This window comes from Coregonus clupeaformis, chromosome 27, assembly GCF_020615455.1.
Source record: "Coregonus clupeaformis isolate EN_2021a chromosome 27, ASM2061545v1, whole genome shotgun sequence".
NCBI classification, from domain to species: Eukaryota; Metazoa; Chordata; class Actinopteri; order Salmoniformes; family Salmonidae; genus Coregonus; species Coregonus clupeaformis.
Window position 1 is genome coordinate 40,310,249 of NC_059218.1, and position 26,380 is coordinate 40,336,628.

The 26,380-nt window shown below is 45.3% G+C and overlaps 2 protein-coding genes across 3 annotated transcripts; both read left to right on the top strand.

Moving 5' to 3' along the window:
• Positions 1 to 6,694: 6,694 nt before the first annotated feature.
• On the top strand, positions 6,695 to 10,116 carry LOC121542114 (sorting nexin-12). Its single transcript, XM_041851581.2, has 6 exons — positions 6,695 to 7,075; positions 7,419 to 7,514; positions 7,771 to 7,895; positions 8,170 to 8,260; positions 8,487 to 8,497; positions 8,729 to 10,116. Exons 1-5 carry the CDS (start codon positions 6,911 to 6,913, stop codon positions 8,490 to 8,492), a joined length of 483 nt encoding a protein of 160 aa, XP_041707515.1. The 5' UTR covers positions 6,695 to 6,910; the 3' UTR covers positions 8,493 to 8,497; positions 8,729 to 10,116.
• Positions 10,117 to 13,561: 3,445 nt separating this feature from the next.
• Positions 13,562 to 26,281, top strand: LOC121542115 (cationic amino acid transporter 3-like). 2 transcript variants are annotated; one of them, XM_041851582.2, is made up of 12 exons: positions 13,562 to 13,694; positions 20,744 to 21,212; positions 21,372 to 21,533; positions 21,767 to 21,974; positions 22,339 to 22,457; positions 22,841 to 23,063; positions 23,191 to 23,330; positions 23,628 to 23,730; positions 23,922 to 24,139; positions 24,259 to 24,425; positions 24,522 to 24,630; positions 24,758 to 26,281. In XM_041851582.2, the coding sequence occupies exons 2-12, from the start codon at positions 20,846 to 20,848 to the stop codon at positions 24,904 to 24,906; spliced, it is 1,965 nt and encodes a 654-aa protein (XP_041707516.1). In that variant the 5' UTR covers positions 13,562 to 13,694; positions 20,744 to 20,845; the 3' UTR covers positions 24,907 to 26,281. The 2 variants fall into 2 exon arrangements, with proteins under 2 accessions (XP_041707516.1, XP_041707518.1); XM_041851584.2 differs by having other exon boundaries at positions 20,796 to 21,212.
• The last annotated feature ends 99 nt before the right edge of the window (positions 26,282 to 26,380 follow it).

Below are 26,380 nucleotides of genomic sequence, written 5' to 3' on the forward strand. Positions count from 1 at the left end.
ACTCGAAGTGACCCATCGGTGTATTGAAACCCGTCAACCACTCGTCCCCCTCTCTGATCCGGACCATGTGATACGCATTGCGTAGGTCTAGCTTGGTGAACACCGTAGCACCCTGTAAGGAGTCGAAGGCAGAACTCATCAAGGGCAGGGGATACTTGTTCTTGACCGTGATGTCATTCAACCCCCGATAATCAATACACGGTCGAAGAGAGCCATCCTTCTTACCCACAAAGAAGAATCCTGCCCCCCAGGGGTGATGACGAGGGACGAACGAGACCAGCAGCTAGGGACTCCTTGATGTAGGTCTCCAAAGCCTCACGTTCAGGTCGGGAGATACTGTATAACCTTCCCTTGGGGTAGACAGCTCCAGGGAACAGGTTGATGGCACAATCATATGGTCGGTGGGGGAGGGAGTGACAGAGCCTTCTGCTTACTGAACACTTCCCCCAAATCGTGATATGTCTCGGGAACCAGGGACAAATCTGGGGGTTTAGCCTCAATCACCTGACTGGGAACCGAATGGGGACAGGCAGTCTTGAGACAGTTAGCATGACAATCAAGGCTCCAACTCGTTACCTTGCCCGTCACCCAATCGAACGTGGGATTGTGTTCCTTCAGCCAGGGGTATCCAAGGACCAGAGGAACATGGGAAGACGGCAGAATGAAGAATGAAATCATCTCCGAATGATTCCCCCGACAACAGCATCTTAACCGGTTCAGTCCTCATCGTGATACGTGCCAGACTACTGCCGTTCAGAGTGGTCGCTTCAATGGCTTCCGGCAATTGCTCCTTGGAAAGCCCCAGCTGTTCCACCAACTCGGCATCAAGAAAGCTTCCATCGGCACCTGAATCGATAAAAGCGTTAATCGCTAAGCTCTGATTCCTGTTCATAAGGGTAGCCGGAAACGGGGTCTGACAGAGGTATTGAGAGGTCGAAACTGGCTCGCTAAAAGTCCTCCCAACTTTAGCGAGCCGCGCAGTTTGACGACCGCCGGGAACAGGTGGCGAGGTAATGTCCCGAACCACCACAGTAGAGGCAACAGTTAGTCCTACGTCTGAGTTGGCGTTCCTCCTTGGTTAACCCGTGCCGCCCTACTTGCATTGGTTCAGAATCGGGAGACAGGACCTCTCCACTAATCCTGTGTGGTGGACGATGATCGACGTATTCTGGTCCAATCCCCGACCCGACTGGAACCTGAGAAGCTGATCGATTGGACGGAACCCATTGCTTCTCCCTCCTTCGCTCTCGGACTCGATTATCCACCCGAATAGACAAGGCTACCAAGCTGTCCAGGTCACTAGGCTCCGGATAGGAGATCAACTCATCCTTGAGCTGCTCCGACAGACCCTGGTAAAAGGCCGCTTGCAGAGACTCCTCATTCCACCCACTCTCCACAGCCAACGTCTTGAACTCGATCACGAAGTCGGCCACGCTGCGAGTTCCTTGGCGAAGCGAAAACAGGCGCCTAGCTGCGTCCCTCCCTCGGACGGAATGGTCGAAGAGCTTCCTCATCTCGGCCGTGAACCCCTGGTATGAAGCCATGCAGGGGTCTTGTCGTTCCCAAACGGCTGAAGCCCACTCCAGCGCTCGACCACGCAGCAACTCAATCACAAAGGCTATCCTAGCCTTGTCTGTGGCATAAGAGTAGGGCTGTAGATCGAACACTAACCCACACTGCATAAGGAAAGAACGGCATCTTCCCAGCTTCCCATCATATTTATCCGGCGTCGGAACCTTGGGCTCACGGAAGGACACAGCTCCAGAAGCGGCAGGCGAGATGGGTGAAACCGGTAGTGGATCCTCCACCGGAAACTTGCGCTGGTTCTGGACCTCCGTCAGACCGGTAGAAAGGTTCCGAACTGCCAACGCGATCTCCTGTAGCTCCGTGCTATGATGGCCCAACATCTTCTCCTGATGGGTAATGGCATGGCGAACAGAGTCCAGGTCCGCTGGGTTCATTACTGGCCGGATCGTTCTGTCACGGTTTACTAAGCCAGAACCCAGAAGCAGACCAGGACAAGGTAAGTGGTGTCAAAGGTGAGTGTTTATTTAACTGATCCACGAGTGCTGCTGAATAATCCAGGGAACAGAGCGGGTGGCGTGGATGGGTTGTTGAGGGTGCAGTGGTAGGTCCAGTAATGGCTCGGCAGCCGCCGACCATCAGGCAGAGGTTGGGTGAAGGTTCCGGATGAGTGATGTTCATGGCTAACGATCCGGCAGGGAATGGATGTTAGGCCAGAGCCTAAGAAGGGTGATGATCAGGACCAGGTGTGCAGATTGCTGATGGGATGCAGGTGCGGAAATCAAGAGAGCTCCCGCCTAGCAATGTTGCCCGGCAACCAGGCAGGGAGCGTTCCAGAACCCTCGGGAAACTGGAGATCACGAGCAGAAAAACTAGTACACCGACAGGACCCGACTCAGACTGCCGGGATCGTTACAGCAGAGGACGACAGCGCCAGTGTCACTCTCGTGGCGCGAGAGGACATTCTCCTTCACGATGTCTTCAGGGTTCTTTTGGGTCTGGCTGCGGCAGGCAGGGCACTCTCGCATCACCCCAGGTATCGAACACCCACACTTGTTCAGAGTACGCACTGTACCCTACCCATCCACTTTCCTGATTACATTGTAGTTCCCCAGTGTAAGGCGCTGGTCGATTCAGGCGCAGCTGGGAACTTTATGGACAGGTCATTTTCACATTGTCTAGGCATTACATTGGTTCCCCTATCCATTCCACTCCTCATCAGAGCACTTGACAGTCGACCATTAGGGTCCGGGTTCGTTAGGGAAGTTACAGCACCAGTCACTATGGTTACACACGAGACTCATCGAGAGCAAGTCACTTTTTAAATTATTGAGTCTCCTGATTTCCCTGTTGTGTTAGGTCTTCCCTGGTTAGCACTACACAACCCCACCTTTTCATGGCCGCAGAGGGTTCTCAAGGGGTGGTCGCAAAAGTGTCAGGGTAGGTGTCTAGGTGTTTCCGTTGGTGCAACTACGGTGGAAACCCCCAGAATACCTCGATTTGGCGCACGTGTTTTCCAAAACGCAGGCGACCAAATTACCACCTCATCAGGCGGGGGATTGCGTGGTAAACCTCCGGGTAGACGCTGTGCCTCCCAGGAGTCATGTGTATCCCCTGTCACAGGCTGAAATGGAGGCTATGGAGACATACGTCTCCGAGTCCCTGCGCCAGGGGTTCATACGTCCCTCCACTTCACCCGCCTCCTTAAGTTTCTTTTTTGTGAAGAAGAAAGACGGAGGTCTGCGCCCTTGCATCGATTACCAAGCACAGGGGACAATACGTTATAGTTATCCTCTACCCCTCATTCCGTCTGTGATCGAGTCAATGCATGGTGCGCGCTTTCGATCTCCGGAGTGTGCACAACCTGGTGTGTAACCGAGAGGGGGACGAGTGGAAGACAGCATTCAGCACCACCACAGGGCATTATGAATACCTGGTGATGCCTTACTGTTTGATCCGTCTACCAGTCCTTTGTGAACAAGGTGTTTCGGGACATGCTTGGTCGCAGTGTAGTCTACATCGATTATATTTAGGTGTATTCCGCTACGCGCGCCGAGCATGTGTCCCTGGTTCGCAAAGTGCTGGCCTGACTGTTGGAACATGACCTTTATGCCAAGGCAGAAAAGTGTCTGTTTTTCCAACTGTTCGTCTCCTTCCTCGGATACCGCATTACCACCTCAGGTGTGGAGATGGAGGGAGATCGCATTTCAGCCGTGCGAAATTGGCAGACTCCAACCATGGTAAAGGAGGTGCACCACTTTATTGGCTTTGCCAACTAATATCTGAGGTTTATCTGGGGCTTTGGCAAGGTCGCAGCTCCCATCACATCACTGTTCAAGGGTGGGCCGTCCTGGCTCCGCTGGTCTGCTGAGGCTGACAGGGCCTTCAGTAACCTGAGGGTTCTGTTCACCTCAGCCCCGGTACTGGCCCATCCCAATCCATCACTACCGTTCGGAGTGGAGGTGGATGCATCCGAGGTAGGGATAGGCGCTGTCCTATCTCAACGCTCGGGCACGCCACCCAAGCTCCGCCCCAGTGCCTTCTTCTCCAAGAAGCTCAGCCCGGCGGAGCAGAACTACGACGTTGGTGATCGAAACACCCTTTCCTCGTCTGGACGGACCACCGTAACCTGGAGTACATTCGGGCAGCGAGGAGGCTGAATCCTCGCCATGCCAGGTGAACCCTATTCTTCACCTGGTTTGACTTTACACTATCTTACATCCCGGTTACAAAGAACGTGAAGGCAGACACACTGTCACGGCTGTACGACCCAGAAGAGAGGCCCATAGACAACACCCCCATACACCCAGCCTCCTGCATTGTGGCGCCGGTAGTATGGCCGATGGACGCGGACATAGAGAGGGCGTTACACACAGAGCCATCTCCACCTCAGTGTCCAGCTGGTCTGCAGTACGTGCCTTCTCTTATCCGTGACCGTCTGATCTATTGGGCACACACGTCCCCCTCCTCTGGTCACCCAGGTATCGGTCGTACAGTGCGCTGCCTAACCGGAAAGAACTGGTGGCCTACCTTGGCTAAGGACGTGAGGGTGTATGTCTCCTCCTGCTCTGTGTGCGCCCAGAGTAACGCACCTAGGCACCTTCCAGCGGGTACGTTACAGCCCTTACCAGTTCCACAACGGCCATGGTCCCACTCTCAAGGTAACACCATCATCCTGGTCGTTGTGGATCGCTTTTCCAAAGCCTGCCGCCTCCTTCCTCTGCCCGGTCTCCCCACATGTCTTCCGGCACTACGGGGTGCCAGAAGACCTAGTGTCTGACCGGGGTCCCCAGTTCACATCCAGGGTCTGGAAGGCGTTCATGAAACGTCTGGGGGTCTCGGTCAGCCTGACCTCTGGTTTTCACCCCGAGTCTAATGGACAGGTAGAACGGGTGAATCAGGATGTGGGTAGGTTCCTGTGGTCCTACTGCCAGGACTGGCCGGGGGAGTGGTCGGTGTTCTTGCCGTGGGCCGAATATGCCCAGAACTCTCTCCGCCACTCCTCCACTAACCTAACACCATTTCAATGTGTTTTAGGTTATCAGCCGGTTCTGGCACCGTGGCATCAGAGCCAGACCGAGGTTCCTGCGGTGGGTGACTGGTTTCGGCACGCGGAGGAGATGTGGAACGCTGCCCACGTCCACCTCCAACGTGCCGTGCGTCGCCAGAAGGCCAACGCTGACCGCCACCGCAGTGAGGCCCGGTCTTCCACCGGGTGATCGGGTCTGGATCTCGACCTGGAATCTGCCTCTCTGCCTGCCCTGCCGGAAGCTGAACCTGCGGTTTGTGAGGCCGTTCAAAGTCCTGAGGAGAATAAATGAGGTTACTTATAGGTTATTACTCCCTCCAGATTATCGTATTAACCCCTCGTTCCATGTGTCTCTCCTCAGGCCGGTGGTGGCTGGTCCGCTCCAGGAGTCTGAGGTGCGGGAGGCCCCTCCATCCGGTGGGGGGCCTTCAGTACCTCGTTGATTGGCAGGGGTACGGTCCGGAGGAGCGGTGCTGGGTCCCGGTGAGGGATATCCTCGATCCCTCCCTGTTGTGGGATTTCCACCGTCGCCATCCGGCTCGCCCTGCTCCGCGTCCTCCTGGTCGTCCCCGAGGCCGGTGTCGGCGCACTGCTGGAGCTGCGCGTCAAGGGGGGGGGGTGTCCTATCACAACTTCCTCCGAGGCTAACTCCTCTCCTTGTTTTTGGGCAGGCTTCGGCGTTCGTCGTCACCGGCCTATCATTCCATTTGTTTTGTCTTGTTTATTACACAGACCTGCTTCATATCCCCTCATCAGTACCTGTATAAGTGTTCCCTCTGCCCCCTTGTCTTTGTGTGTGATTGTATATTGTGAGATTAGTGAAGCTCGGTGGAGCTCCTTGTATTTTGTATCACCGGGTTATTTTCCTGTGTGCCTTCTTGGTTTCGGGTCGCCTGTTTTGCGCACTGGACTGTTTTGACGCTTTATTGCGTAACTCTGTATTCCGGAATAAATCCTGTTATTCTGTGATTTACCCTCCTGCACCTGACTCCTTCAAATCATCACATCAGTGTTCTGTCACTCATGGGGACACTACATTACCGCAAAATCTACGGGTAGAGCTTGAAAATTCAAGCCCCTTGGGTGCTGCCATAGAGTTACATTAGAAGTGCACCCCTCCCCCCCCAGGAATGAGTTTATCTGACAAATAACAAACCTCAACTGAAAATACTGCATGACATGTACAATATGTTTGTCTAGAGTTGGAGGCGTTTGAATCTCTTTTATGACATTTCCACAATGGGCGTACCTATCACTGATCGCATTAGATACTTGGGCGGGTTCAGTCAGTGTGGGGATGCTATTAATTAACTTTGACTGCATTCATTTTAGAACCCTAGGCCTACGGCGAAAGTCGGCTCAAAACCAACATGAAGTAGGTTAAGCAAGTGGAGTAATGAGTACAATTCTATGTTTTCACATGGAAAAGTTATTGCTTTTCATAAAGTCTTTATATGCCTTCCCAATGAAAACTAGTTGGAAAATTCGAGCATATATTTTATGGAAAAGAGATGTATGTTTCTGAACGATACATCATGCTGCCTTGTTGCCTTGTTGACAAAATACATGACCCAGCGGCGCAGATTACTGTTCGATTTGAAAAGGGCGCTACTCGACACCGCTTTTGCCCGTTCACATCACGAGCCATAGCCCCGGTGCACTTAATCGAACTCTCTCAGTGTGGCTGGGTGTGTGTAGCGAGAGAGGGCACAGGGTGGCCCTCTAAATCAGGGTAGATTAATTTACACCGCATTGAAATTTGCATACCACATCAAACTAATGTAAGGGGAGATCTAATAATTATTTCTCAGTATTGAGTGTTCTGACGTGAACTCACTGGGTTGTCGGACAAGGAAAATGTCAGATCCCACGGTGGCTGATACTCGCCGGTTAAATTCAAAGCCTCAGGACCTGACGGATGCTTATGGTCCCCCCAGCAATTTTCTTGAAATTGACGTTTATGACCCACAAACTGTTGGAGTCGGGCGGAACCGTTTCACAACTTACGAAGTCCGTATGCGGGTAGGTTGCAAAAGATAGAGATCTGTCGTCACATAGCTAGCTAAAGCTACAAACATTTTCAGCTATGTAATTAGTTATAGTTAGCTAACGTTAGATGGATGAAAATCGAGGCCCAGGACTTAGTCCGGCCTACTCACTGAAGTATAAAGAACAGGCCTACTAGCTAGCTAGCTAACCTAGCATTGTGAGCTAGGGAAGTTGTTACAATTGCTTTTGAGTTAACGTTAACTTTCTAGCCCTTTTAGGCTAACAGGGTTCGGTAACGTTAGTTAATATTTACTTGTTGGCTGTCTCTATTGACGAGAATATTCAATATTCTTGTTTCTGTTTTCATTAAATGCAGACAAACCTGCCGATTTTTAAGTTGAAGGATTCTATTGTGCGAAGAAGATACAGTGACTTTGAGTGGTTGAAGAATGAGTTGGAGCGAGACAGCAAGGTGAGTGAAAGATTGTAGTTATTTGTTTTTGGGTAAAATGTGTTTTGGACAGGACCTATATTGATGGACTATGATATACTGTATCTACATATCATTACAGTAGGGTTTTCCTCAATGGTGATGTCTACATAAGTTACTTATTACATTACTAATGTCATTAGTTAGAGTAATAATTATGTAATGAATGAATCATGATTAAATTAATCAGCTATTTTAACGGCTATGGACTAAATGCATTGCTATTGATTTATTCCAGATTGTAGTGCCGCCCTTGCCTGGGAAGGCACTGAAGAGACAGCTACCTTTCCGTGGGGATGAAGGCATTTTTGAAGAGGCTTTCATCGAAGAGCGACGTGTGGGTCTTGAGCAGTTCATCAACAGGTGGGTCTTCATTTACCAAACATTAGAGGATCATCTTGAGACAACCGATGGCAGGCGAAAATATACATTTTGCACTAACCAAGATCAACGTTTTGTAATTATGTGAAATAACCTGCAACAGTGTTGTAGTGGCTGATTTGGATTGGCTTCTGCTGGTGTGGATAATTAAAATAGTCATATTTCTAGACACCATTTTTTTAAATGCACAGTTGGCAAGATGTTTAAATGCATATTTTTTTTTATAAATTAATGTCTTTCTCTTGTTTTCTTCTAGAATTGCAGGTCATCCTCTCGCTCAAAACGAGCGCTGTCTTCACATGTTTTTGCAGGACGAGAGCCTTGACCGTAACTACATTCCCGGAAAGGTACGGCCGTAGGGTTTGGAGTTGGGATTGACAATGGGGTGTGGAAATTATTACTTTTTGCTGTTCTCCCTCTCTCTGCTCTCCTTCTCTCATTGTTATGTTTACACAGTGCTCTTTGCCATTCAAAGTAGTGCAGTACTTGTACTTGATATTTTGTATACACTACTGTGTATGCTAAATTGAGTAGTGTGTTTACTGATTCTATTTATTCTCTCTTTTTATACAGGTATGAATGAAGTAAGTTTGACTGTATATTTACTTTTTTTTAACTCTAAAATCTTTTGGAAGTCAGATGATAGCATGGCCACAAAATCTTGTAATGTCAGGTGTCAGTTCGCACAGCTATTATATTTATGCTTCTTAATTAGTAAAAAATAATCTGACCTGACTTTACACAATGTGTGGAACATCTTTCACTAATGGATAGACGAAATCTGATCATAAGTGACACAATTGTTTGGGATCCAGATCCAGTGATCCAGAGGCGAGATGTGCGTAGCACCGGCCAGGACCCATCTGATTTATCACCTCGTCCCGATAAAGCATACAGAGCCCTATCCCCGTCGCAGCCACCTCTGACAGCTGCTTCTGTCTCTAATGCCTTGTACTGTATATACATGTATATTCTTCTATGTACCCCAGCAACACCGGTTCACGGCCCTCCGCAGCCTGTAATGTGTGTGTAGCCAAGCACACTAAATGGGGTGTGTTACAGGGAAGTTAGTGCATTGTTGCAGATTTACATATAAACAGAAATATTTTTTGTTTGTTTTTAATCCCTATCTGACTGAATGTCCCCCCTTAAAAAAAAAAAAAATCCTTTGGCACTGTAGTTCAGTCCACCTCAATGTATCAATTCCAGCTATGCCTCATAATCTGCCCAACCTCCCAGAGACATTAGTTTTGTTTCACTTGTCTTTGTCCCTCCCTGATTAAATTATTTTCTTGACTGATTTAATCCACAAATCACAATCCGTGTCTCTCTAATAATCTTCATCGATAGAAGACTGGCTGTGTCTACGCATAAAGTATATAGAAAAACCTAATAGAAAATACATAGCTGTTTGAGAGGAAATTGGTATACTCTCTCTGCCCAGCATAACCTAAAGGATTACATGTACATGGTTGTGCTGTCATTCCAGTTAATGGGTTACAAAAAATTTTCACACATCAATAAAGAAAAAATTCAAATTTGTGTAATTCCTTCTGGAGATGTTTCACTATTGTAATAGTCTGTTTTCTTTCCTTTAAGTATTCAATCATAATGTCTCTCTGTCCCTTGGTACCCACCGTAACGAACATTGTTTCTCCAATTGTATGATTCAAATCTGATGGATGTCAGTAAACAATGGTACCTTCCAAAGTTAAGCAAAATGTAGCATCATTGAAAAAAGTTTTTTAAAGGGAGATCTTCCCATAGTTTTCCTGTAACATGACATTCCATGTTTCTTTCCATTTTCCAATGAAATAAGAATTAATTTGTGGCTTTCCAACATGCTCTTGCAGTTGGATTTTTGTACTATGATTACTTTTTATTATCAGCTTTTTTTCTGTAACTTTCTTTGCCTTGAATTGGTCATTATCAGTCTTTGCGTCGTCTTCAGTCTATGGGAATGTAATGTAGGGTAACTGTCAGGTAATCAAACCACTGTGAAAACAAGGGGCTGATAAATAATCCACACACTTTTATTGATAAAGAAGCTTTTGGCATCAAGTTTATTGACCTAAAGTATTTCTTGAATGCCTTTTTGTCGTATGTATTTTGTCTTCATTACGATCATGTACATTTAATTTCAGTTTTCAGAAGAGCTGCCTTGTTTGTACCATCAATAAAATTCCCTCTGCCTGCACTGCTATATCCTGTAGTCTCTTTTCAATGGTCTGTTCAAATTCATGTCGGGATGATATGGGGTTCCTAATGCATCTTGTACAGGACCACACTGTGTATTTCCTGAGTTTTATTTTTAACTAGAGTGTAATTTCTTATGTCGCCTCTTATGTGGCAAGCTAATTACGGAAGTAGAATAGTCCCTGTTGCGCCAAGAGATTCGTTTCTAGAAACAGTTCTTAGTCGAGAGCAAGTCATATTTTCTAATGAACCAGGTATTTTCCCTTCATAAGCATTTTACAGCAATCACAATCCGTGTTAGCTTAAACTCTTGGTAGAACTAATAACTAAAAAAAATAGGTCAGCATGGTTATAAGATTACACTCCATGGACAACCAAAGTTCTGAGTGCTGTAGTTTGGTGGGTGGATGTATGGGGTTACTTGCTCTGTTAAACTTTAACCTTCATTTCTTAGCAGCAAACTCTAGGAATTTGTGGGATTAACGGGGGAAGGAACATTTGTAGCCACCAATATACAGTATGCAGGTGTAGTCCCCTGTAGCTCAGTTGGTAGAGCATGGCGCTTGCATCGCCAGGGTTCTGGGTTCATTTCCCACGGGGGGCCTGTATTAAAATGTATGCATTCACTAGCTGTAAGTCGCTCTGGATAAGAGTGTCTGCTAAATGACTGTAAATGTAAAAATGGTCAGTTAGTTACCAAAGCAGGGGATAAGATGTGGGTGGAGGAAATTATCCACAATGGGCTGTTCATGCTATAAAAATAATGCTAGGGTACAAACACTAAACACTTTTTCTGTCAAACATGCTTTAATTAATGTCCCCATGTCATATTTCTTAGAATATATCTGGTTGGCGTTTCCACTAACTACCAAATATGGAAATGAGAGGAAGCCAAGTATCAGGCAGTGGGAGAGGATGGAACGAGATGGATTTTGACCGACATTCTGCACATTTTCCCATCCATGAAACATTTGACCTCAATACAGTTTTCTGTTCCCAAAACTAGAATCTGTTATGAACAGAGTGGACTAAGTTTTGTAGACTTCCCCCTTTGCTAAAGTTTTAAAAAATGCCATTGAGTGCAAAGGTGAATTGAGTTATTGCACACGCGCACTTCACAGAGTAGGCGTTCCCTAATGGAAACATGCAAATGAGTGCTACAACGCGCCAATAGGATCTCGCAAGCTCGTGCTTGGCTTGTTCTGCCCACTATGACTCATTTGTTCCCATTTGAAACGATGGGCTGTGGTTTATTGGTTTAGTTATAAAAAGTATTTGGTGACACTATCAGCATAACCTCATTTAACATGGTAATTGCTCCTCTAACACTCCACACAAGGGCATTGGGGCAGAGATGCATAACTTTTTTTATTCTATTAATCTGGGTGACAAAGCTACAGTGGATATAGTGGAAAGTGCTTGGCACCAGGTCAGTGGCTGGAGTGAAAGATCTTGAAAAGGGAATGACCCTCTCTTTCCATACCTGGGTAAGTCTCTTTTGGTGATGGCAGGCTGCTGCCTAAACCAGTATCTGGTCAAAGGAGACGATGAATATGACGAGATCCCCTCTCACTCACTCACACACACACACACACACACACACACACTTTAGAACATAGAGATGCACACTGAAATTCATGAATGGTTTGCTCCACCCCTCAAAGAAGGGTCCATGCTATCCCCCCCTCCCTCCCTTTGAAGTTGACATTTTAAATGGTTAGGTAACGGTTATGGTTAAGGTAGGTGGAGGAACGTAGGGGGCGATGGAAGACGCAGGCCAAGATGTCGACACAAGTCCAGAGGATAGAATAGACGCCGGAAGGGAAAGGAGGGGGAAAATGGAGTCCTTTGACAAGGCAAGAAACCGATGGTGGTTAGGAGAAATGCAGTATTATAATAAGGAGACGTATACTTGGATGAATGAGGAGGAATGGAGGGAAAAAGAGAGGCAGAGGAGGTCTAAGAGAGAGAGGGAGGAAGACTGTGAGTTTGAGTCGGGAAAAAATGGTGGGAAAAAGGGAGAAGGTTTGTTAAAGAAAAGTGGTAGGAAATGTAAGCAAAGTGAGCTGAAGACAGGAGGAGAAATGGAAGTGAATGAGGGTGATGTATCGGAGGTGGTAGGTGTGGTGAAGTGCTCGGAGCCAGAGGCTTAAGCAGAGTGTCAGGATAAAGATGAGTCTGTGACAGTAGGAGTGAAGTTTGTGGAAAAAGTAGTGACGTATGATCCATTTGTGGTTTCAAGATGGGTGAAAAAAGCGTTGGGTATAGTGGAATCGGTGAGGGTAACCAGAAGTGGTCTAGTGATAATTGTTTGTGTTTCTGTTGGGCAGAGGGAGAAGGCGCTCAGAGTTAAACAAATGGGGGAAAGAATTGTGAATTGTTTCGCTCTCAAGAAAAGGGCGCCATTGAAAGGAGTGATTACTGGGGTAGCAGTAAATGTAAAAGTGGATCAACTGAAGGAGAAGATTCCCGGTGTGTGTGGTGCTCGTCGTTTGGTGCGACGCAAACAGGGTAGCGAGAGTGGGGAAACAGAAGAGTCATTGTCTGTTCTTTTGAGTTTTGAAGTTGAGTCTTTGCCTGATAAAGTGAAATTAGGATATACAAGTTATCCTGTGCGAGTTTATGAGCCGAGTACATTACGATGTTACAGGTGTCAAACTTATGGGCATGTGGCAGCAGTATGTAGGAGGGAGATTCCAAGGTGTGAGAAGTGTGCAGAAGGGCATGAGACAAAGGAGTGTGAAGCAGTGGGGAAAGTGGTGGTATGTGCTAATTGTAGGGGTGGCCATGGGGCTGGGGATCAGACATGTCCAGTGCGAGAGAAGCAGGTTGAGGTTTCCAGGGTAAGAGTAGAGAGGAAAATGTCATATGCGGAGGAAGTGAAGAAAGTAGAGGAAGAGGGGGTCAAGGGGGGAGTAGGATATATGTACCAGTACAGTGGGATAGGCAAGCAAGTGATATATGTTTCAGTAAGATTGGATTTTTAGTGTTTATAGCAATGGTTATTAATTGTACTGCAGGGATGGAACGTAAGTCGAAGAAAATTGAGGTTGTGGTGGCAGCTGCAGAGAGATATTTGGGTGTGCCAGACTTGACAGCAGAAGAGTTACAGGGAGTGTTAAGTGGTGATGTCCCATCATTTCAGGTTAAGGGCATGAGGTAGGAGTGAGTTTTTAAATAGTGGAGAAGGGTGGGGTTAATTACTAGTAATAGTTTTGAATTTGTGAGTGTAGTGTTAGATGGTAGGGTATTTCTTTGCTTTGTTCTATTTTGTTTTTCAAGGAAAAGAAAAGGGAGTTGTACTCCAGTCTAGTAGGTGGCGGTAATGCAACAAATTGGATGCCAACCGCCGTTAAACCTCATTGAAGAAGAAGAAGATGGTTAGGGTATGGACGTCCCAATGATCCCTGCTAGCAATGCCCATTAAAGAAGGGTTTGTTTATACTACGAATAACACGTCACTGTCTCCGCCCTCTACACACACACACCAAGGAAAGCGGGATGTTTCATCAGCATATGTGAAGTCAACGGTATTTTATCGTGCGGTAGCTAGGTCCTCCGAACACTTCAGAGTGAAGAGCAACGGTAAAGTATCTAGCAAACATCACACATTTTGCAATTGTACTGAAAAGTATGTCTGCTTTATACCTTTTGATATCGTGGTCCATGTGTTTGCATGAACTGCACGCGCCTCCGTAGTATTTTACTAGAATTCTGACGCAATCCTTTCTCGTGTGTCGTCAGATGTACTAATGTTACTATTAGCTAGCTACGTCGTTACTCGCTTTTAAAACAATACATGCATGGTTATTGTTTTGGTATTAGAATGATCATCGTCTGTATTTATTTGTTTGAAACAAATAGTTAGATGGCTACTTCGCTACCTAACCTAACATCTTCTAACGAACGTTACCAGCATTGCTCGCTAGGCGGTTGATGATGTTTTAGGCGCGGGGAACGATAGCTAACTAGCATATTGCTAATATTGTATTGTAATGATCAATATCATAAAATATGCCGTGTGAAAAAGCGTCATTCATTATTGTTTAGCCAGTTCGCGCTAGCAAACAAACAGTCTGGAGTCAACTAGCTAACGTTATCTAACTAACTTGCTAGGAAACTACATATCAACGAACTGCATGCATGTGTGTAGCATATAACTAAGATAGCTAACTAGCAAACCATAGACACCTTTCACAAGTTAGTGAAACAGTAGCTCGCTACACAATAGACAGGTCTTTGGGCTTGGCTTAACTGTTGTCCTGCTGCAGTTTTTTATTTATTTTTTTATTCAACATTTATTTAATTAGGCGAGTCAATTAAAAACACATTCTTATTTACAATGACGGCCTACACCGGCCAAACCCGGACGATACTGGGCCAATTGTGCGCCGCCCTATGGGACTCCCAATCACGGCCGGTTGTGATACAGCCTGGAATCGAACCAGGGGGAGATGCAGTGCCTTAGACGGCTGCGCCACTCGGGAGCCCGAGCTGTAACGTTAGCTTTAGCTAAGCGCCTTTTGATGTGTTGCATCAGATTGAGTTACTGGTAGTTTAAGTTAGCTTGATGGCTGCATTTTACAGTTGTAGCTAGCCACATTTAGTTTTCAATGTGAGGACTGTGTTGAAAGTTGTGGTGTTTGACTTCAGTCTCATGTCAGTTGTGCATGGACAGGATGGTATCGCTTTCTTCTATAAACAGGATGATATCACTCTCAGTTTCAATAGTCCTAGCTAGCTATTGTTCTTCCCACCTGTTTTAGAATGGTTTGGCTGGCAATAGGTTTCCATTTTCATTTGCACTCACTGAGTTTGATGTTCAGGTTGGTCATCATGCAGAGGAGGACAATTTGTTATTATAGTTTTTAGATTTTTGTACCTGCTTACTCATTCAAGGGGTCGCTTTTTGCATTTTACATTTTATTCATTTAGCAGACGCTCTGACTTACAATTAGGTAGTGAGTGCATACATTTTTTTCTTCTTTTTTTTCTTCTTTCATACTTTGGAGGCATTTATCTGATATCCCTAGTATTCTAAGCTGATAGATGGAAATAAAATTGCTTTCGTCATGGTAATTACAGGGACTTTTTCTAAAAAATGTTTGGGGGCAAATTTTCCCTTAGCCCGGTGTATTTCCTAGACTGGTCAGTTGTCATGGGGAATGTAGAGGCATTGGACCTTGAGGAAGGAGGGAGGGACCCTGTTGGCTCGGTTCCATTGGTTTGAGGGGTTGCGCGGTTCACTCACAGCAGTATGTCCTTCTTTGCCTAGAAAACAGATTGTTCCATAACTTCAAACAGCTGGACAGCTATTGACTCTGACGCATGAAATGTAGCCGCCCATCACGTAGCTCCAAGGGTGAGCTACCCACTGAGATTAGAATGCTGAAAGGACACTCTTGAATTCCCCACACCGACAGAGCTCCGCATCTGTACCAACCTATTAAAAAGTATCCACTCCCCAATTAACACTACTCTACCCACGTTACATGGTGATCCAGTTTGTCACGTGATTCTTCTGGTCATGAAGTCAGCAGTCATTAGTCGAACATGAAATGCAGGGCAGGACAAAAGTAGTACTTTCGAGGAATTTTGTATTCCAGTCATGTTGAACAGTGCACCCATTAATGGGTATGCTTGTTACAGTGAAAATGTGTTTGTTACAGTGAAAACGTGCTTGAAGAGTAGAGCAAAATCTGTTTATTAGTCACATGCACATTGGTACATTGAAATGCTTACTTGCTTAACTTTCCTCAACAATGCAGTGCAATATTGATATCAATCAAGCTGTGCAATCTCTCTCTCTACAAATCCCCCTTTAGAGACTGGTGAGGGCAAGTGACCAGCAGAACAACCTGTCGTACAACCCTTAGTTCCCACCACCTCCTCTCTATCCCACACGCCAGGACTGAGAGATACAAGAAATCCCCCATACCCTACTTCTTCCACCTTATTAATATTACTCTGTGGGTCTTCACATCTAAAAATTGTTTTGTAATGTTAGTCCATATCTATGTATTTAATTGTCTGACTGCCATGTGGGTATACAAAGAAAAATAATAGTGAACTTTACCAGTGGGCATTAATACTATAACCCCTAAGCGAACCCACTCTTTCCATTTAATTGTACACTATCATAAGTAAACAAATCATTTGGTCTTCAGTGTGTTTCTTCCTTATGCTATCTTTCAGCATTAGCAAGCTTAGGACACCTTGATAACAAAAACCTAGGCTAATCATAATAACATCTTATCGTACTGGCAGAGAAGGGGCTAAAAGTAAACGGACATGTTATTGACAGTGAGAGTCAAAACAGTAACATGCTTTTTGTAGAGTGAGCAACAGTCCCTAATGAGATTAACAGGTTGGTTAGTCTTGGGATAATCCTTTTAGATGGTTGCAGCATGTTGTTGACAAAATCTCAGTGAGGCACCTAATATTCACTAGCTACTGTACTACATAGGGAAGGCGGGGGGGCTAGTAAAAAGCACCATAGCAAAAGCCTAGATGCAATCCATATGGTATTAGGCCAATTAGCCTAGGCCTAGTTATTTGGGTCCGCTGAAGTAGTCTTATCCATTGTATACTATGGCCTATTTATTATAGAAAAGGGCAGAGGAACACTAAACTCTTTAGGCCTGGAGGCTCCAACGAGCATGTCTGATTGAGCTTTCAGACTGTACATTAGAAGAGTAGAGCGTTAGCTTCTTCACAACCTGGTTTCACACATCCACTCACGTGTACACACAGGCCAGCCGCCCTCGTGAAGAGCACAAGGAAAAGCTTAGCCTAGTTGGTCTGGATGATGCAGGGTGGCCTATCTCCAAAGCTTACTGTGTGGGCAGAACAAAACAGACTAACCCTCTCAGGCACCGCACATTAATCGCAGGCAGGGAGACTCCCAGAGGGAACATTCCCAGGGCCAGAGATGCTGCCTGCCTACCTCTAAAATGGAAACGTTTACATTTTAGCAGACACTCTTATCCAGAGCAATAAGGGATCAGTGCCTTGCTCAAGGGCACATCAAGAGATTTTTCGCCTAGTCATCTCGGGGATTCGAACCAGCTACCTTTTGGTTACTGACTAGGTGAAAAATCTGTCAATGTGCCCTTGAGCAAGGCACTAAACCCTAATTCCTCATGTAAGTCGCTCTGGATAAGAGCGTCTGCTAAATGAATAAAATGTAAATGTACTGGCCCAAGGCACCCTATGTGCAACTCTTTAGGGGAGCAGAGCACACTCAGTATCTGTTTCAGCATGTCAGTCTTGCATAACTATTCAGTTGTTCTATCATAACCCCAGAGAGCGCAGTCATGCTTTCCGTGTTTTAAAACAGTGGTTTAAGTTACAAGGTGGACATGCCAAGCCCATGCAGACTTAAATGAGGGAAGCCATTGTGCGTGTCCAAGTAGAGGAGAGGGTATTGTTGGATGCAGTTATTTTCTACTTGGCCCCATACCAGCACTATCCTGATCCAATCACAGCTGCTAGCCCGATCAAACCCGCATTGGCTATTTTCCCTGTAGACAGTTTGTGACAGTGACTAATGTGGCAGACAATGCCTGATACATGAAAGTTGTTATTTTTGAACAATTGTTTTAATTTCCCAATACCTTCAGGGGCTATGTTTATTTTATACTGACATTCCTTTTTTGTTCTGTGTTTGCAAATTGTTTTCTCAACAATCTTCCGGTGATTGTGGACTGTGTTCTATGGATAACAATATGTAGAATGGGCCTGTACACATTATTATTATTATTATTATAGGCCTAAGTGTCACAGGCTAATCTACACCTCCAAGTCTCCAACCTTTTGCAGAGTGTTTGTGGTGTGCTGCTGAAGAGGCAGTGTCTTAGATATGTCAAATAAGCAGTAGCCGTGATGACCTTAAGTTCTGTGCAACATGCCTAATGTCAACATGGAGCTGTGTGGATAGCTGTTGCCAGTCAGACAAGGTCATGTGACCAGAGCCTCAAATGCTGATGAGGTGTGTGTGTGTGTGTGTGTGTGTGTGTGTGCCACCTGCACAGATAGATGATGGCTGGCCTGTTGTGCTGCCTGTCTGGCCTTGAGCTGAAGGGACCTCCATTTGGTGTAACTGGTGCTATCATTACATTACTGATGTCAAAGCTAGGATTTGTTGTCGTTACACAAGATTGCTGTCAAAAGCTTTGCTTGAAATCGTGCAACATCGTTGTGGAACATGCTAGACGTAATATAAAGTTGGATTGACCAATTTGAAGACTTGTTATGACACTTGAGTTGGCATTGATCTAGTGTGGGGCCTATCTACTACATACAGTTGATGTCAGAAGTTTACATACACTGAGGTTGGAGTCATTAAAACTCGTTTTTCAACCACTCAACAAATGTCTTGTTAACAAACTATAGTTTTGGCAAGTCGGTTAGGACATTTACTTTGTGCATGACACAAGTAATTTTTCCAACAATTGTTTACAGACAAATTATTTTACTTATAATTCACTGTATCACAATTCCAGTGGGTCAGAAGTTTACATACACTAAGTTGACAGTGCCTTTAAACATCTTGGAAAATGGGAAAATCAAAAGAAATCAGCCAAGACCTTATAAAACATTTCTTACACCGCCACAAGTCTGGTTCATCCTTGGGAGCAATTTCCAAACGCCTGAAGGTACCACGTTCATCTGTACAAACAATAGTACGCAAGTATAAACACCATGGGACCACGCAGCCGTCATACCGCTCAGGAAGGAGACGCATTCTGTCTCCTAGAGATGAACGTACTTTGGTGCGAAAAGTGCAAATCAATCCCAGAACAACAGCGAAGGTCCTTGTGAAGATGCTGGAGGAAACGGTACAAAAGTATCTACAGTGGGGAGAACAAATATTTGATACACTGCTGATTTTGCAGGTTTTCCTACTTACAAAGCATGTAGAGGTCTGTAATTTTTATCATAGGTACACTTCAACTGTGAGAGACGGAATCTAAAACAAAAATCCAGAAAATCACATTGTATGATTTTTAAGTAATTAATTTGCATTTTATTGCATGACATAAGTATTTGATACATCAGAAAAGCAGAACTTAATATTTGGTACAGAAACCTTTGTTTGCAATTACAGAGATCATATGTTTCCTGTAGGTCTTGACCAGGTTTGTACACACTGCAGCAGGGATTTTGGCCCACTCCTCCATACAGACCTTCTCCAGATCCTTCAGGTTTCGGGTCTGTTGCTGGGCAATACAGACTTTCAGCTCCCTCCAAAGATTTTCTATTGGGTTCAGGTCTGGAGACTGGCTAGGCCACTCCAGGACCTTGAGATGCTTCTTACGGAGCCACTCCTTAGTTGCCCTGGCTGTGTGTTTCGGGTCGTTGTCATGCTGGAAGACCCAGCCACGACCCATCTTCAATGCTCTTACTGAGGGAAGGTGGTTGTTGGCCAAGATCTCGCGATACATGGCCCCATCCATCCTCCCCTCAATACGGTGCAGTCATCCTGTCCCCTTTGCAGAAAAGCTTATTGGTGTCCTTTAGTAGTGGTTTCTTTGCAGCAATTTGACCATGAAGGCCTGATTCACACAGTCCCCTCTGAACAGTTGATGTTGAGATGTGTCTGTTACTTGAACTATGTGAAGCATTTATTTGGGCTGCAATTTCTGAGGCTGGTAACTAATGAACTTATCCTCTGCAGCAGAGGTAACTCTGGGTCTTCCATTCCTGTGGCGGTCCTCATGAGAGCCAGTTTCATCATAGTGCTTGATGGTTTTTGCGACTTCACTTGGAAGAAACTTTTAAAGTTCTTGAAATGTTCCATATTGACTGACCTTCATGTCTTAATGATGGACTGTTGTTTCTCTTTGCTTATTTGAGCTGTTCTTGCAATAATATTTATATTCTATTGGTTACTAGAGTGTAGGCTACACAACAATTGCTTCTGATGACAAAGTTGGTCAGCATGTCTTTAACTCAGTAGTCCTCCAGGAAGGTTATAAGTGGATAGCGACGCACAGAGATATTGGTGTTCACTTCCATGTCTGCTTATCAAAGCTCATTCCACGTCAGTTCATGTTTTTTGTTTATAAAGCACTAAGGTGAAGGAATTTAATTCTAGGAAGTTAAATAATAACAGCATGCTGTTTCTTAGAAGAATGTGTGGTTTTGTTGTCTGTAGTCTGGAAACCTGCAGGAGGGGAATTAAAACATGGACCAAATCCCCAAATGGAAGAATTACTGGAATTACCAGATTAGGAGGAACCACTAGTGTGGCATCAAACAGAATTGTAATGTCCCAACTGGACCAAATATTGGCCATTTTTGCATTTTTGCTTGGGCAATTTTCTTGAATGTTCATTTACATTTTAGTCATTTAGCAGACGCTCTTATCCAGAGTTAGTGAGTGCATACATTATTTATTTTTTTATGTTGTTCGCTCTCTCATGCACATGTGAACTAATCAGTTAGTGAGTTTGTTATCCCAGAGACAGTTGATTTGCAAACAAGGATTGCACACACAACAAAACAAAGTAAAAAATTAAATACAAATAATAGTAATACACGTCATCAGCAAGAACTAATAGCATAAACATTGCCTATAGATTTTCTCACACATACTCATTAATCTGCTTCCCCACTGTGTTTGACCTTAGGATCTCACCTGCTCCATTTCAACTCGTGACGCATTTTCACCGCTCTGATCAGGAACTCCCTCAGCTTCGCAGCCCCGGCTCCAGCTCCCTCCACAGACAACCATGGTAGAAAAGATGGCCTCATTCGGCCGGATCCTGCTGCGACGCAGGGCACTGGACTGCTCCGATGAGGGAACCCGCTTCGCCCGCTGCCTCTCCACACTGGACCTGGTGGCCCTGGGGGTGGGCTCCACGTTAGGGGCAGGGGTGTATGTCCTGGCTGGAGAAGTGGCCAGGGAGAAGGCTGGTCCTGCCATCGTACTCTGCTTCCTCATCGCTGCACTCTCCTCCATGCTGGCCGGACTCTGTTACGCAGAGTTTGGCGCCCGCGTACCCAAGACGGGTTCGGCGTACCTGTACAGCTATGTGACGGTTGGTGAGATCTGGGCCTTCATCACGGGATGGAACCTCATCCTCTCCTATGTCATCGGTGAGTTGGTAGATTGGAAATCGGTGAAGCATTCGAAGGCTTCGCATTGAGCTACTATGTTCATGGAGCGAGGCTTGTTTCTAGGATCGCTTATCCTCTTTAGTTTGGTTGATGTTTTTCGTCATGTTAACTTGGTCTCCTTGATCTTCTGTCCTTAAGGTACAGCCAGTGTGGCCCGAGCCTGGAGTTCTACGTTTGATAATCTGGTGGAGCAGAAGATATCGGTCTTCTTCAGGTCTTCCATGGCCATGGAGGTCCGGGGGGGTGTGCTGGCTGAATACCCTGACCTGTTTGCACTCATTCTCGTGCTCTTATTAACTGGTGAGGACTCCTCCAGCATTATCAACCAACATGTATAATGTTGGGGCGCTGGGAGGCATCACATAAGTACTACCCTTGTCATAAAAGCTGTAGCTACAGTAATGTGACTTGATTTGTCTCACCTAGCTAGCTTAAAGATGAATGCACTGTCGCTCTGGGTAAGATCGTCTGTGAAATGACTAAAATGTAAATGTAGATTAGCATTAATAATGCCATCATGTTGCTTCTTCTAGGGCTGCTGGCATTTGGAGTGAGTGAGTCTGCCCTGGTCAATAAGGTTTTCACTGGGATCAACCTGGTGGTGTTGGGCTTCATCATCATCTCAGGCTTTGTTAAGGGAGACACAGACAATTGGAACCTCACCCTGGACAACTTTGTTAACACCTACACCAACATTAACACCGACACCAACGGCACCAACACCTCCAGCATATCCCAAGAGTGAGTCCTCCATTTAAGATGGCTGCCAGCTGAGATTTAATAATAATAATAATAATAATAATATGCCATTTAGCAGACGCTTTTATCCAAAGCGACTTACAGTCATGCGTGCATAAATTTTTGTGTATGGGTGGTCCCGGGGATCGAACCCACTACCTTGGCGTTACAAGCGCCGTGCTCTACCAGCTGAGCTACAGAGGACCACATTTAGCCATAGATTTCATTATAGAGTAATGGTAAATCATTCCATTATAGAGCAATGGTATGGAGTAAATGATGTTTGTATGTGACTAGCTATGTTTGAAATATAACAGTAAAACCATGTAATTGGCATTTGTCCCGCTGCCTCATCTCTGTCCCTCAGGGTTGTGGATAAGACGTTTGGCTCAGGTGGTTTTGCTCCTTTTGGCCTCAGCGGCATCCTGTCTGGTGCTGCTACCTGTTTCTACGCCTTTGTGGGTTTTGACTGCATCGCCACCACCAGTGAGTTATTTACTTTGCTCCAGAGCTAAACAAACTCTTGACAATTTAATACTTTCTGAGAAGTAGCCATTATTTACTATTTTACACCTAGGGTTACTATACATAACTTTAACCCATTGTATAAGAGATTCTCCAAAATTAAAAAAATTGTCAAGGCATTTATATATAAGTTCTAGTTGTACTTTATCACGTTATTTGAGCTATTTACTTTGCACCAGAGCTAAACATTAGATAGGTCCACCTCGTTTGTTCTCAATAGTCACTTACATTGCATTATTCAAAATGTCACTTTTAAAATGGTTGCCGATTTTTAAATAGTTGCTGACTTGAAGTTCTCTTTGGTGGTTCTCTCTCATAGTTGTGCCTTGTGTTTTTCCCCCCAGGTGAAGAGGCTAAGAACCCCATGCGTTCCATCCCTGTGGGTATCGTGGCCTCTCTACTCATCTGTTTCTTCGCCTACTTCGGGGTGTCTGCGGCCCTCACTCTCATGATGCCCTACTACCTGCTGAACAGAGAGAGCCCCCTGCCAGAGGCCTTCAGCTACGTGGGCTGGGCTCCTGCTCGCTACATTGTGTCTGTGGGTTCCCTCTGTGCTCTCTCCACCAGGTCAGTTAGACTGATAGACCACACTATGGCTACTGTTCTATAGCTCACTTAACAGATCCAATACACTCATCGGTACTTTAAGCACTCTGTCTTTGCTATGTAGTCAATGTTTTTGTTGTTTTCCTAGCCTGCTTGGGTCCATGTTCCCCATGCCGAGGGTTATCTATGCCATGGCTGAGGATGGACTCCTGTTCCGTGGCCTGTCACGCATGAACACTCGCACCAAGACCCCCCTGATGGCTACCATCGTCTCTGGCTGTGTGGCATGTGAGTTCAGCCCTCCACCCTCTCTCTGTTCATTCATCTGGTTTGACACTACTACCTCTGGGTTCCACTGTAGTCATTTCCTGCTGTTCTCTGTGTTCGTGTTTATGTATGAAACTATGAATGTACAGCAGCATGAGGGAAGTCCGTAGAAAAATACGCTCTGATCCGTGGAATGCTGTTTTTTGTTCCATTGTTTTTGAATGCCGGAATAACTAGTGTAAATAACCAACTTGATGGAGTAGATTGTCTTTATATAGTGAGTATGATGGTAATGCTGATTGTCACCACTCCCTGTAGCTCTGATGGCCTTCCTCTTTGACCTGGCTGCCCTGGTTGACCTCATGTCCATAGGGACACTGCTGGCCTACTCACTAGTGGCCATCTGTGTGCTCATCCTCAGGTGGGTGATGACTTGTACCACATTATTTTATATTTAAAATATACTATAATGCCTAACCTAGCATTTGTGGTATTGAAATGGTGATTATTCTCCTATACTGTGGTTTGCTCATGGTATTTCACATGGCATGCTCAGTGTGAATAGCTCCCATTTCCCAGGAGTCTGACCCGCTCTGACCTGTCTGTTTCCAGGTACCAGCCCGGCACCCTGAGCTCATCCAGTCAGACTGAGAAGCTGGTGGAGTTGGTTGGAGGGGAGAAGGTGGCCCGGGGGGACAGTGGCGATGAGTACGATCTGGAGGATCGACCCCTCAGGGAGAAGTTCACCCCCCGCCGCCTCCTCTTCCCCAGCAGTGCCTTACCCACCAAGACCTCCGGGAACATAGTCTATGTCACCACGGCCATTATCTGTGAGTGACACCTCTTTCTCACCCACACTTACCGTCTTATGCAGTTGACTATGGGTTGTTTTCAAAGCAGCTCTTTTTTGAGACATCTCATTTTTTCTCTCTCTCTTTTTATCCTCTAGCGGTGCTCATCACTGTGCTGTGTGTGGTGCTGGCGGGGAAGCTGGATGAGTTGATCAAGGTTCAGCCTGTGTGGGTCACAGTATGTGTAGTCCTGTCCTTGCTCTGTACCCTTTGTGTCATAATCATCTGGAGGCAACCAGAGAGCAAGGAAGCCCTCACCTTCAAGGTCAGTTTCTGAGTATTTATTTAATTTAAACAGGTGCAGTGTTTATTCACTTGATATGCAGTAAAATGATGCCTAACCTGTCCTGCTTCCCTCTAGGTGCCCCTGCTGCCTTGGCTGCCTCTGTTCAGTGTCTTTGTAAACATCTACCTCATGATGCAGCTGGACCTGGCTACGTGGTGCCGCTTCGCTGTGTGGATGGCCATTGGTGAGTTAACATTACATTATACACAATAGGAAATGTTTCTAAAGTCACAATAGAATCACATGCTAAGTCTGTTTTATGAGCAGCAGAATGTTAACTTAATAACCAGTCCTCTTACTCCTTCCCTCAGGATTCACAATCTACTTCTTTTATGGGATCTGGCACAGCAGTGCGGCAGCCAGCAACACCCCCCGGAAATATGAGCCTGCCCTCCAGACCAAGAAGAAGCCTATCTACCTGGGGGGAGACGAGAGTGAGGTGGAGGGGATGAGCCCCTGAACGGCTAGGGGCTGGAGGAAACCCCACACATTATACCTCTGCAGTGAAGGCAGACAATTCACCTGACTGACACTGCAATGCGTCTCTCTGGTGTTGTCTTTCATTTTTGGGATATCTCTGTTTTAAGCTTTATTGGACAGTTGAAGAGTAATATTTTTAACACTCGAAACATTAACATTACTAGTGATTTTATTTATTAGAAGTTAGTCTCTTCCAAGTTGGTGTTGTTGGCTGTGGCCGTGCCTCTAATTGTTAGCCCCTGATCTCCTGCAGCGATATGAACTACAGCTGTACAGGAGTGTTGGTTAGGGCCGTGTGTAAACAGGGTACCAGTGTGTCTGTGGGGTTTACAATCTTGGTCAGAGCCTCGGTGCACTTGGGTCAACAGCACAGAGTTAGTGGATCAAGGCCTAATGCAGGCGTTTTGGGGATCGCTAGTGTAGACAAACTGTCCTCCGTCACCTGTCACACAGCAACATATTTAACAGTAAGGCCTTGTGGCAGAAACTAGTATTTATTGTTGGTATCAGCTTGTTCCGTAAGATGGAAATATCACCACCGAGACATGGAACTAAATATCCTAAAATGCTAAAAGCATTTATGAACAATCTGTTGCCAGTGATGTCTGTGTCATTTATAATGAATTTTAAAATGTTTTTAAACATATGGTAAAATAGTCAAAGTAATTCTGTAAGTTATCCTCTTCATGGTGGTTAGCCCCTGTGTTACTGAAGCAGTATATGCACGAGGTTCATCCAAATAATAAATGGTGATGTAGCTATACCTTGACGGGTGATGGAACGACATCCTGGCACCGCTACAATTAGCTGGCTGTTGCATCATCTTCATTTGATATATTTTGGGATGGGCTGTCCTGTACTCTTGTACCCCCACCCTTCATGTATCGCTGTTTATCTTTCTGGAGTTTTGCTTTACAAATCAGAACTACCCTTTTTATATGGACATACTTGAGTTTGAGATCTCTGCCTCGAATGCTTGAGCTGTCTCCTACAGATGTTTAACAAATACCAATACCCTGAGGGTCTATAGTATACAGTGCTCTGTATTGAGTCTTAAAGGCAGTGATTTTAGTCCTGGTCATGCAATACCACTGATGTAACTTTAGTTGTAGCTTCTTGTGAAAACATGTTCACAAACATTTTTAGTTTCCGTTGAAACTTGTTCTTGGCAGATTGGCTGTTGAGTTTGCATCATTTTATCTATTCATTCTATTCTGTAGAATTGTTTTTTTTATATATATGTAATGTAGTTTAGTTCTGTTATGCATTTCAAATGACTTTAATCAAGTAATGTGCTTTATAAATGTGTTTATTCTATTCTTACATGTACAGTTTTTAAAGTACTCTTGATAACCCCCTTGCTTTAACGATTTATTGTATATATCAAAACTTTTGCATCACCAAATGATTGAGACTTCAACTTGTGATTCCATTTGTTATTAATTACTAGTTGT

Coding starts and splice junctions, on each gene's coding strand:
- LOC121542115 (XM_041851582.2), top strand. CDS start 20,846: ATGGTAGAAAAGATGGCCTCATTCGGCCGGATCCTGCTGCGACGCAGG. Junction 22,458..22,840: donor TGACTGCATCGCCACCACCA/GTGAGTTATTTA, acceptor TTTTCCCCCCAG/GTGAAGAGGCTAAGAACCCC. Junction 24,426..24,521: donor AGGAAGCCCTCACCTTCAAG/GTCAGTTTCTGA, acceptor GCTTCCCTCTAG/GTGCCCCTGCTGCCTTGGCT.
- LOC121542114 (XM_041851581.2), top strand. CDS start 6,911: ATGTCAGATCCCACGGTGGCTGATACTCGCCGGTTAAATTCAAAGCCT. Junction 7,076..7,418: donor CTTACGAAGTCCGTATGCGG/GTAGGTTGCAAA, acceptor CATTAAATGCAG/ACAAACCTGCCGATTTTTAA. Junction 7,896..8,169: donor CTTGAGCAGTTCATCAACAG/GTGGGTCTTCAT, acceptor GTTTTCTTCTAG/AATTGCAGGTCATCCTCTCG.